This window comes from Parus major, chromosome 1, assembly GCF_001522545.3.
Source record: "Parus major isolate Abel chromosome 1, Parus_major1.1, whole genome shotgun sequence".
NCBI lineage: Eukaryota > Metazoa > Chordata > Aves > Passeriformes > Paridae > Parus > Parus major.
In genome coordinates, this window is record NC_031768.1 from 27,885,088 (window position 1) to 27,897,618 (window position 12,531).

Sequence of the window (12,531 nt, forward strand, 5' to 3'; positions counted from 1 at the left end):
GGCCCCGGCCGCCGCCACCACCGCACCGCGAGGCCTCGGAGCGGCGGGCCCGGCTCCGCCGTGCGCCGGCAGGTGCTGGGGGAGGGCGGCGGGAGAGGCCCCGTGTCCGGCCGGGCGGAGGCGGGCGCACCGGGGCCGGTCGGTGGCGGGCCTGGCTGCGCGCGGTGTGTGTGAGGGGACGGGCGGCGCATCCCTGTCCTCCCGGGGGCTCGGGAGAATTGTACCCACGGGTTGGCTAGAGCAGCCCGCGCAGGGTGTGGGAGTGCGTGCAGGTGAGGGAGCGGTGCGGAGGTGAGGGAGGCGGGGTGTTGCTCTCCAGGGCAGGGAGAGCACAGTGTAAGGCAAGGTTATTGCTTAACTGGAGCGGGGGAGAGCTGCTTCCCACTTCTTGCAGGAAATGAGTACGTGCGGGGTTATTACTGCGCTTAACAATCAGTGTCTACTAGACTGATAATTTTCTTGACCATTGTTTTATTTTTCTTTGACAGCAAAACATCCCCATTATCTTGTTTTCCTGACTTCTGAACATCTAAATGTAGTATAAAAAATACTATCTGTAACTATCTGTATGGGGTGGCCTATTCTACTTCAAAGGAACAGAATATTCTGCAGAACCTATTCATTTACAGTGCTCACTGACCCGTAAGGTTTCATAAATGAGAACAAGATAAATGCTAAAGAAGTTATGTTCAGGTCATGAGTGTTGACATTGTTTATTCCCAAAAGCTTTTTCTCACACCTTTTTTTTTTTTTTTCTAGAAATAATGTTTTCTTTTCTTTGCTAGCAGACTTATGTAGTACTATGGATTATTTTCTTTTTTATCTTCCTATTCAGGAGTCATGTATCTATTAAGATTTCTTTCCTACTTTTAATTTTCATCAACTTTGGTTTAGAAAATTATTTTTGACTTTTAAACACATCTTGGTCAGGAGCAAAATTCTGTGTTTCTCTCAGTGGCACATATTAACATTTTTACTTTGGGCTACAGGTATATTAAATAAGTCCTTGGCAAATTCAGGTGTGAAAGCTGCCTGAGCTCTGCACATGGTAGCAGGCTACACATAGGCTGTTAAGAACTGTTGGGCTTGTTTTTGCAGTCAACCTTTGGATAGCCCTCTCTGACTTAAAATGCTGTGTTTCTTTTGATCATTTTGGAGGATAAGGTGGCTGTGTTGCCAGACTTGCATTATCATTTTATTCTTGGTTATTTCTCTAGTGATTCCTGGGTTTGTTTGTTTGCTTTATTCAAGGTCATAACACTAATTTGCACTCCCGGTGAGGATGGAAGTTGAAAATGTCATGAAAACCCAAACTAAAATCTTTTTCTGAAAAAGAACTCCAAAAAACCAAACTCTGAAGTCTTTGTCACTAACACTTACTACTGTATTTGGTAATATGGTTTGCTTCTAGCCATAATCCTAGTTTTATATAATTTTATTTCATGGCTACCTGCAAGTTGTGTAACTTATCTTTTCTGACTCAGTTATAGAATTTTTTGACCATAGTTTTTAGTGTTCTCTTGCAAAAAAATAAAGGGATTTGTTAGATGTAATAATTGGAAATGAAATTTGTTTTGACTGTATTTAGTTTCAGTTTTGTTTACAGGAGCATTTTGATGATGTTGGTTTCTTCGTTGCTCCACAGAGATTTCATTTGATGTTTTGTATCACCACTGTACATGTGGACTAATTGTGTATGTTTGAGGTGTTTAGTGTTGTGTCTTCCTCTGCCTTGGCTAAGTGACCATTACAGACCAGTCATGAAAAATTAAAAGGTGATCAAACAGGGTCAGCAGTTTTTCATCTGCTCTTCTTTGGAGTGTTGAGCACAATAGACTGCTGCTGTTTTTTATAAAAATAACACAAGTCTTGAGTATAATATAATTGCATGGACTGTTTTTAAAACAGCATTAACACTATTATGTGCTTCATAAAATCTGTCCCTTGATGGCACTTGATTGGAGAAGGATAGGTACAATTTGTAGAATAAATATTAGAAGTGCTGGTTAGCACTTAAAGACAGACTTTTGGAATTACTGTGGTAGTGGGGAACAGAAACACTCTGAATTTCTGTGACACTGCATCCTGAGCTTAATGAATGCTTTATGGGCCATGCGCTCTGCATATGTTTAAAAAGTACCCAAACCAATCTAGAGACCCAAACCAACAACTTTTATTATGAGTTGGATGATACCTTGTCTAAGTTATTATTTAACTGGCATGGAAAGTATGTATTCCTGATTGCTGGATACTAAGGAATGTATAATATGTGTTAAAATGGAATATACCTGTGATATTTTGTGAAAAAATTAGGTATTAATTGGCCTAGAGTGGAGTGTAAAGCAACATGGCATGTTAACATGTAGCACTAGATGCCTTGTGGCCTCTCAGGAAGTCTTAAGACCTGAAGCTTCTCTGTTTTCATGTACAGGTGATAGAAACCTGTGCATGACAGGGCTTATAAGTAACTAAGCACTCGCAGTAACTTCTTGTCATACCAGTGTCTGAGAGAGCCAATAACATGCTGGTTACTTGTGGAAAAAGCATCACTTCAGTATAGGTGTGTTCTGTTGTCAGTCTGTTTCAGAATAGGTTAGAAGTGGAAGCATACAATTTGATTAATTTCTGTGGTTATCAATGTGCTTGCTCTGGCTTGTGTAGTCAGGTTGGAAGTAGAGTATAGACTTAAAAAATGCAGTAGTTAAATTTTTGTATCAGTGAATGTTAAATTGCTATCTGATATTTGATTCCATGTGCAGAGGCAAATGGTAGTGTTTTTTTCTCTTTAATTAGATCGCCCAGAAGACACAATGAGCGTTAAAGCTTTCAAGCTCGTTTCTGCTGTTGAGCGGGAGATGTTAATGGGAGACAAAAATTACATCAACATAGAGTGCATTGAGTGTTGTGGGAAGAACCTCTATATTGGAACCAATGACTGCTTTATCTATCACTTTCTCTTGGATGAAAAGGTATCAACAGCTGGAAAAATAACTTTTGCTGCCACCAAGCAACTACACAAATACCTGGGTTTGAAGAAGCCTGTGAGCGAGTTGAAAGCAGCCTCTGCCCTCACCAGACTGCTTGTGCTTTGTGACAACACGATAACACTAGTGAACATGATCAACTTGGAACCTGTCCCCACTGGTGCTAGGATCAAAGGAGCTGTGACATTCACACTGAATGAAAACCCTGTGAGTGGGGATCCTTTCTGCGTTGAAGTTTGCATTATCTCAGTCAAGCGTCGGACCATTCAAATGTTCATGGTGTTTGAAGACAGAGTCCAGATAGTGAAGGAAGTGTTTACTCCAGAACAACCCTGTGCTGTGGCTGTAGATGGTTACTACTTATGCCTTGCCCTTACTACACAGTATATAATTTTGAATTATAATACTGGCGTCTCCCAGGACCTATTTCCTTATTGCAGTGATGAGAAACGGCCAATTGTGAAAAGAATAGGCAGACAAGAGTTTCTGTTGGCTGGCCCTGGAGGCCTAGGTGAGACTAAGGATTTTAATTTTTTGCAATTTTTTTAACTTCTCTTTATTTCTCTAAATTTTTGAAGCAAACCTTTACTAATTAAGTGTTATGCATAATAATGATGCTTTCCTTCACAGGTCTATATTGGAATGCTGAGATAAAAAGGAGAATGGTAAATTTTTGATACTTAGTACTATTATAACTCTATAATACTATTATAACTATAAAAAAATACACCAAGTGTTTTTTTAATGCACAAGATTTTATGATTATTTTTATTCTAATCATGTGTTTTATTTTAATCAAAGCTTCATTTCATTGTATCTTGAAGCCCTTAGCAAAAAAATTGTTGGCTACAAAGTGAAATTTCAGAGATTGACAGTCTGTAGTGACTAGATGGGGTGGGTTTGTGGAGCCCCACATTGCTACAAAATTATTCAATTAGTGTAGATAAATTAATTTTTTCCTCTGTTGCTATTCAGAGGAGCTCATACGAAGTCCATTTTATAGATTCTAACAGATTCACAAGAAGGTATGTTGTACTACAGTGTTAGTAAGAAATTTTACTGGAAATAAGTTGCATCCTAACTCTATAATAGTAAACACTGTCCTAGCTGTAGGGATTATCAGATACTGCCCAGTTTTTATGCTTCCATTTTCATAATATATTTAGTATTTTTCAGCTCTGTGTTACAGAAAATGCTTGTTTAAGTATTGCAAAGTTAGATCATGTGAAATCATGCTCTTGTCTAAGAGATGACTGTAAGGACTACTGTAATCTGTCTAAATCGACAATATGCTGTGAGGTCGGTATATGCTCAGTACTCTCAAGCTTTTTTTGGAAAAGCTGCAATATCCCAGAGCTGACAGACCACAGGCAGAGTGCATTCATGCTGTTTGCCATATGACTCTCCTTTCAGGAGACACGGTTTATGTATTTTCCCTGAAACATTAGGAATAGCTTGGCACACAGCTATTTAGGTTCTTAATTCGGGTTTTCACTTTTTAATATAAATTCCAAAGAAAATCAATTGCTTATATTGAAGTTTTGCTTTGTGACCAGAATGCAAGATGTACATCAACTCACCAGCTTTCCTCTATAGAAGTAGACTCTTAGTAGAATTTCAGTTTAAGTGAGTTAAAGATGTTCCAAGATGAACTTGGGTTTTTTTTCAGACACAGGGCTTTTCTAAGTCATTTTGGCTGCCCACTTCCTATTAAAGCTCTAAGCTGTTTTAAATACGGACATGTATTTTTGTATATTAACAATTTTAGTAGTGCCAGGGAAGTCAAAATTTGTGAATTAGCTGATTTTCTGAGAAGCTTCCATTCTTATTTAATTTTTTAATTTTTTTTAGGCATGTCGAACCAGATTCCATTCAAGTAATTTCTCTTTTCTTTTTTTTTTCTTTAATAATGTAATTTCAAAAGCATAATTGTATCTAGTTAGGAATCAGAATTTTATTTAGTCTGACTTTTGCTTTTGTCAGGTGTACTGTAAGAGAGTTACATGAAAAAAAAGGTTACTTATAAAGTCCAACATGCTTGTGTAAGTAGAATGTCCTGGGGTTAAAATGTCAGGTATGGGAGATCTTAAGCAAGTGCACTTCGCTGCTGTAAACTTGCTATAAACCACTTTTTTCCTCATGATACAGGCGAAGTCTTTCTTGTCTTCTCAGAGACCTTTTAGAGTATTTGCTATCAATTGTATAGTTTTTCCTTGCATAATTAAATTCTTTTTAGCTTCTGTTCTCTATCCTCTCTCCATTGATGTTTTTATTAAGTATTATCTATCTTGCTGGTCTTCCTTGGTAGAATTCCTAGTGTTAACATTTGTCTCCTTGAAGTTATGAAGATGGTTGGGCACCTTTATAGTAGATAAGTGTTGTGTATCTTGGTATCCCAGGTGGGCCTCTGCTGTGGAATGCATGGACTTTAAAAGGCTTGATGTAAATCTTCAGGTCTAATTTTGATTTGCTTTCGCATGTCTCATTGATCTGGGCATGCTGATTTGACACTCAGTAGAGCATCTATGCTAAGTTCAGCCTCATTTGCAGAGGTGGAGATATTCTGCATTAATGTATTTGGCTTTAGAGTATTTGAAGTGATATTCATTTATGTTAATTTTCTTTTAAGACTGGAACTTAGATTGTCAAAAAGCAAGTGCTCAAAATAATGATAAAGTAAAACATTTCTGAGTTAACTGTGTATATAACTTTTTTCTTTATCTGGACACTGGATTTTAAACTGATTGTTAGAATTGTTCATACAAGATCTTCAGCCATTTGATACTTTGTTGTCTTTACTTGCAGTTAGTATTTAGCTTGTTCTTTCAAAAGGAGGAGGAACTTCATTTTTGGTGCTTCTTTGTTCTATCCAGTAATTAGTTAATTTATTATTCAAAAATCAATTATTTCTGATATGTATGAAACTGCTTACCAAAATTCAGTTTTTGAGTTTGTGAAGCTCTGGTTGCATGCTTTTCATCAGATTTCCTGCTTTACAGAGGCTTTAAGTGTTTAAAATTACAGCCATCACTTCTTGATATTGGCACAGGATATGCTTCCCAGCTCCAGCTGGAGCAACTGCCCCAAAAGGTCTGAGATGTTGACTCAAACTGAGCTCCCAGTGGAGAGTGCAGCTCCTCACACCTTGAGCTGAACAAAATGCCTCCTGCCTCTTGCTGAGACTTGACCGAGTAAAAATGTTGTCCTTGCCCATAGGAGATGTGTGCTTGGTTGAGGATTTCTGTTGCCAAGTAAACAAGATGCAGTAGGAGGAGTTCAGCAGAGTATGGGGCACCAGAGATGGCAAAAAGGAAATAGAATCTTCTCCAGGACCCAGACATGAGCCTTCAACCTCCAGCTGTACAGAGGGGAAGGACAGGTTGAGTCTTTGCTCTTCTGTGATGGCAGACACTGGAAACTTGTGACTTCTCACAACTGGAAGAATTCTACTTCTTTGCTTGCTGATCTACATCATGTAATATGCTCAGTGCTTATAGTAGCAGATAAAAAGCAGCAAGTTCTGTCCAACAAATCATCTGTGCTTGTACAATGCAGTAGCACCAGGAGGAATTAACAAGTAATGGTAATGGGAGACTCCCTCATATTGGAGATGGGGGTTTTCTCATCAATCCTGCTGGTGAGGAAGAACTTAAGTAGAAGTACCTGGGTTGCGCAGATCACCAACTGATTGCAGAGCTTGTGGTGATGGGTTTTGTCTTTTAGGACTATGGATCCCTATTTAAGGAAGAAATGGGATCCACCAGGTCAAGTGAGGCAAAACCATTTTTGCCAACTTGACTGAGCAACATGGTGAGTTGGATTTAGATTAGGCATGGTGGTAGGCTGTGTTGGCAAACAAATCAGGTCAAGTTGGTTTGATAAGAGACGTCATAAGCAGCAAACAGAGCTGAAGAGATTCTGCTTCAGGCATATGCAGAGAAATAAGTCTTTATAAAGCATCATGGTAGTGGAAGCTCTCTCACTTTTTCTGGGAAATCAGCACAGCTGTGTGTTAACAGCTAAGATGGAGGTTACCCTTTACATGGAAGCAGTAGGAAGATGGGTGGAGTGCTTTGGAACAAGAAGGAGGCAGATGGGAGTTTATGGATTTGGGTTAGAGAGCAAACTAACATGGGTAAGCAAACCCATTGTGGTGAGTGCCTGGAACAGACCACTTCATTGGGAAAAAGATGTAGGTAAGGCCTTTAGGGAACAGGAAGAACTCTACATTTGCAGGCCCTGTTTTTTAGGGTACACTTTTACCACAGTACCTTCTAAAGGGGCAGCACAGCAGGAGACAAGCCGGGAGTTTTCCAGAGTGCACTGATGGTGACTGAGGAGATGGAGTGTGCTCTGTTGAACATTAGTGTGTTATCAACATGGTTCTCCTATTGAATCCAAAACACCAGCTGCTAAGAGGAAAATGAACTTTATCCAAAACCAGGGCAGAGGTCAACGTCCTCTGGCATTGACTCTGCTGAACACCATGAAGGGCAACAAAAAGAGCTTGTACAAGCATATCAGCAGCACAGGAAGGCTAGTGGAAGCCCACTGTTAAATGGGATGGAGGACCTGATGCCAAAGGGCATGGAAAAGGCTGAGGTGCTTAATGCCTTCTTTATGTCAGTCTACTGGTATGACCTTCTTTCAGGAATCTTCAGCCCTTAGGAATAGTGGGAAAACCCATGCTCAGCAAAGAAGGATCATGGTATGGAACATTTAAATAAACTGGACAGACAAATCCATGGGACCTGATGGGATGTTCTCATGAATACTTGAAGGTGATGATCAATGTCATTGTGAGGCCAATTTATTATCTTTGAAAGGTTATGATGATCGGAGGATCTTCCTCAGTACTGGAAGAAAACAAATGTTTTCATTCCTGCCTTAGGTGATCAAGAGAAGGGAACCTGGGAAGTGCAGCTGGCCATACCCTGATCCTCAGGAAGGTGATCTGAGAAAATCCTGGAAGCTGTTTCCAAATATACAAAGGGGGAGAATGTGATTTGAAGTAATCCTTGTGGATTTAGAAAGGGGAAATTGCCTGACCAGACTGTCCTGTGTGATTAGGTGCCAGCTTGGTGAATGAGGGGAGAGCTGTGAAGCTCAGCAAGGCTTTGATGCTCTGCCATGAAATCCTTTGTAGACAAACAGATGAAGAATGAGCTGGAGAAACAGTTGAGGTGGATTGAAAGCTTGACTGCTTGCAGTGCAACTGGAGGCCAGTCACTAGTCTTGTACCCCAAGGGGCCAATGCGAGGTCAATACCAACTTAACAACATGGATGGTAGGGAAGGGCACACCTTCAACAAGTTTGCAGATGATACAAAATATTTCTGTATGTCTTGGTGCTGAAAACACCAAACCTGTAAAAAGAAAGTCGTGCTTTGTTTCAGTAACTCTTGTAATCCTTGGGTAGTCTATGCAATTTTAATATGGAATTGATTGCCAACCTTATCTCAAGTTTCATCAGATGCATTCCTGTACTATAAAAAGGCTGTGGTTTCTGTTTGTAGTTATGTTTATTGTTATCCTTAGGTGAGAGCTGGATGAAGACAGAAAATGTATCATTCTGCCACAGAAACTCTAGCTATTGAAGGCAGAGGGATGTAGAGAGAAATTGACTTGAATGCATACCTTCTCACTTCCATAAAGGATTTTTTTGATTACCTGAAAAAGAGCTTTCTCATTTAAAAAAAATACGGGGTTATAATTATTTGTGTTGGAACTTCACAGAAATAGAAAAGCCTAAGAATTAGTCTTTTGAATATAATATGCCCTAAGTTTACTACTAGTTAGTGTGTATTTAGTACAGGTTTTCTCCCACATCTTAAAGTGGGATTGTATCGTGGAATAACAAGTGAAAAGCCTTTAAAACTGGACAGTACATGCCTGACATAAAATTTTACTTGAGTCATAATATCAAGATCTATAGAGTGAATATGGAATTATATATTATGACTCAAATCATATTTTCTGTAAGGTGCTCTGGTTGAAAAGCTGATCATGGTAGTGAAAAAGAGCCCTTAGTTGAGGGGAAAGGGCTGAAAGCTACTGTAAGGGATCCAATATCTTGGTCTCGACACTGTAGTTCTGTAAAAGTCTACAATCTTCTGTTTTCACTGTTCTCCCGGTTTTTTTGCTTTTGTTTTTTTTTTAAATTCCAAGGAGGTCCTTGTACCCAGCTCGCCTTGCCTCATTATCCTCTGTTTGGAAGAGATTTTGTAAATTGAATAACATAATCTTTTAATCTCTTCAGTTCTTTAGAGCTCAGACTTATTCTGCCAGCTGTCAAGTGGCTCACTGCTGCCAAAGATCAATTTTCATGGGCATGTCTTTTAATGGCATGAGAATACCATCAAGGGGTATGAATTCATATTTAGAATAGAAGTTTACACTGTGCTAGTAAATCTTTATGTAAAATAGGCCTGAAAATTTAGACTAAAATTTCTCTTCAATTAATGTCTCAGAATTGGGAAATATCAAGTAGCATGAATAGAACCAGTGGCATGTAGTCTTAAATCAGTTTAAAAGTCTATTAAGCTAGGAGAAGAATGGAGGACAGACTAGACATGAGGAAAGGTAATGACAAATAAACACTCTTCAAATTAAGTGAAACTTTAATCTGGTTATTCTGAAGACAGCATACGGGTTATCACTGGGATAATAGAAAGTCTTTGCTCTGTGCTGCTTTATAACAGCCTCTGCATTTTTTCAAATGATTTAAAACACAGATGCTTCACAGGAAGTGACTCACCCCAAGGAACTGGGCCCTTGTTCTCTGAAACTGTTGGCTGTAGCAAAAGTGAAAAAGTCTTAAGTAAACAATTGTGTCCACTAAAATGCTCTTTAGACATTGGACACTACAAGAACAAACACATCTGCATTGCCAGATAGTCAGGTGGTGCAGGTCTGCAGCTCCTACTAAGGCAAGATTGTTTGATGGTTGGGTCTCAGTAAGTGGTACTGTTCTGAAATGAATTTAAACTACATGGCAAAATTCCTTTAAGAAACCTCTTAAACTTACTAAACTTGAATTGCTTGCTAGCTTGTTTCAGTATTCATCTCTTCTCAGTTTTGGGCATTGTCTGTTCCTGTACTGAAGGAGAATGAAAAAATAAAAACTGAACTGAATTAACCGACATAACTCTCAGGTCCAGGGAGGTGTGAATATGTTGTCATCATGCTGCCTCATACTGCACCTACTTTGAGATTTTCCATTGCTGTACCTTGGTACCCATGCTTTGTGCTGTGAAAACAAGAGTCTTCAACTAGCATGAGCCTCAGGCTTTGTTTTTCCCTTTTTGTAGGCATGTTTGCTACTGTAGATGGGATTTCACAGCGGGCCCCAGTGCACTGGTCAGAGAATGTGATTGGGGCAGCTTTGTGCTTTCCTTACGTGGTTGCTCTGGATGATGAGTTCATTACGGTGCACAGCATGCTGGACCAGCAGCAAAAGCAAACCCTGCCTTTTAAAGAAGGTCACATTCTACAGGACTTTGAAGGTATTAAAAAGGACACTTTGTCACATCAGTAATTCTGGAACAACCGCTGTAGTCACTTGGGTTTGTTTTTTAAACAAAGTATCTAACAATTATGTTGACTGTTTTGTTGAAACTTTTATTATTGTAAATGATGTACTGGTTAGATTCCTTGCAGACTTCAGTAATTTGAAATTCCAGACTTCTAACAAAATGTATGCTCATTAAATGTGCTGTAATTGTCAAGTTAATTGTTGGGTAGGAGTCTATGGAGCTAGAGCTTTTTCTTGTAACTTGATTATTTTTTTCAAAGGAGCAATGTTAATTTAATGCTGCAGCTCAGTAATTGTGACCTACAGGTATTTGTCCATTGACTATCCTGACAAAATTCTTACATATTAGAAAGGAATACAAAAGAAAAATAATTTTTTTTAATATCTGTATAAGAGATTTAAAATGGGATCTTTCACATAGAATTGTTAAACAAAAAGATGCAGAAATTTCTATTGATCTGTTCTTTAATTGAGGACTCCTAAGTGTGGAATATACTATGGTACTACTTTTTTTTTCCCAGAGAAGTTACAAACTGTAGCACTGTGAACTGTATATTACTTTCTAGATTTGATGTCTGGCTTAACATTTTCAAATATAAGCCTGAAGAAATACCTGTTGGTTAAAAGTTCCTACTCTCTCAAATCTGGACAATAATTTCAGTGAACTTACCAGCTTAGTTCATCATGAGTGATTCTAGCCAATTTCTCTTACTTGGAGTGGAACAAAATCTGCTGTAACTAAATAAATTTACCATATCTGTGTATTTCTGAGGTGGAATTCATAGGTAAACTGTACTATCGAGTAAATGCGATAGCAGCAAAGGTCACTTTTGGAACTTTAACACTTTTTAGGTTCTTGTATCTTAAATTTTGTATTTTAAAGCTTATTTCTGAAATTGCTTTTTTCTGTAGAGGCTGTAAATTGAATATATCTGTTTGTTCTGTCCAGGAAAGGTGATTGTTGCTACTAACAAGGGTGTGTATATCTTGGTGCCACTACCTTTGGAAAAACAGATTCAGGATCTTCTAGCTAGCCACAGAGTGGAAGAAGCCCTTGTTCTAGCAAAAGGAGCTCGAAGAAATATTCCAAAAGAGAAATTTCAGGTCTGTCCTTCCTTTAATTTTCATGAAAATATAAATTTCACAGTGAGGTCATGTATTCCATTAGTAAAGTGGTTGGAGAAGGTGGGGAGGAATTTACCTTGTAGAGAAGTTGTAATACCTTTTATGATTTCAGCCTGAGGAAAATAGGTATTCTGCTAAATTGTTTTGTACTTGAAGCTGTGACATTGGCAGGGTTGAAAGCTGTTGTTTTTCTGGGGTTTTGTTGAATTTTTTCAAGTGTGGACCTTGAGAGAATTGAAAACAGAGAAAAACCAGAAACCTAGTGGCAGAAAATGCAATGGATACTTCCTTGGTATTAGATTCAGTTACCATTTGCTATTGCTGTTTAAAAATGTATACTTTATTTTAAATTAGCATTTTGAAATTTTACTTTTTTTCTCGAAGATTCTCACTGCATCCCAAACTCCACAGTAGCACTTAATTTCAAAGTTAAATGATGAAATATTAAGAAAATGCATCTTACTGCCAAGCTCTTACAAGTAGTGCTTGTACTGCTGTGTAATTTAGATTTAAAGCTTTTTGTGTGGTGAAGTATCTTTTTGATTTCTGTGTTGACAAAAATTTGTACTCATTCCCTTCTACCTCTGATTTATATTGCCATACATATTCTACTGTATTTGTTCCTATTTAGGGACTTGTAAAAAGCTTCATGACATCTCTACTCATGTAGTAGGTGAATGAATATTTGTCTTAGTTTCTTTCTTACTGTAAAAGCAAAACTTGATCTGTAACCTGAAGAAAATCTGTGGTTTTCCTTTTTTTAATATACTTTGGAGCATTTTGTTGCCATTAAAATAGTTGTGGGTTTTTTTAAATTTTTTTGTGTTATTTTTGGTTTGTTTAGAAAGGTGTAAAGTTTGAAACATGACTGGAAGTTACAGGATTGCA

At 38.3% G+C, this 12,531-nt stretch overlaps 1 protein-coding gene across 4 annotated transcripts in view; it reads left to right on the plus strand.

Moving 5' to 3' along the window:
- TGFBRAP1 (transforming growth factor beta receptor associated protein 1) overlaps positions 1–12,531 on the plus strand; it is a 32,859-nt gene continuing 20,328 nt past the window's right edge. The window contains exons 1-4 of one of the 4 annotated variants that reach the window (XM_015636025.2): positions 1–72; positions 2,794–3,495; positions 10,295–10,489; positions 11,468–11,622. In XM_015636025.2, coding sequence (XP_015491511.1) covers positions 2,811–3,495; positions 10,295–10,489; positions 11,468–11,622 — 1,035 coding nt within the window. In that variant the 5' untranslated portion in view covers positions 1–72; positions 2,794–2,810. Of the gene's footprint in view, positions 73–113; positions 273–315; positions 1,392–1,417; positions 1,776–2,793; positions 3,496–10,294; positions 10,490–11,467; positions 11,623–12,531 lie in introns of those variants that run through there. The other 3 variants (XM_015636007.3, XM_015636016.3, XM_015636035.3) reach the window with 3 other exon arrangements.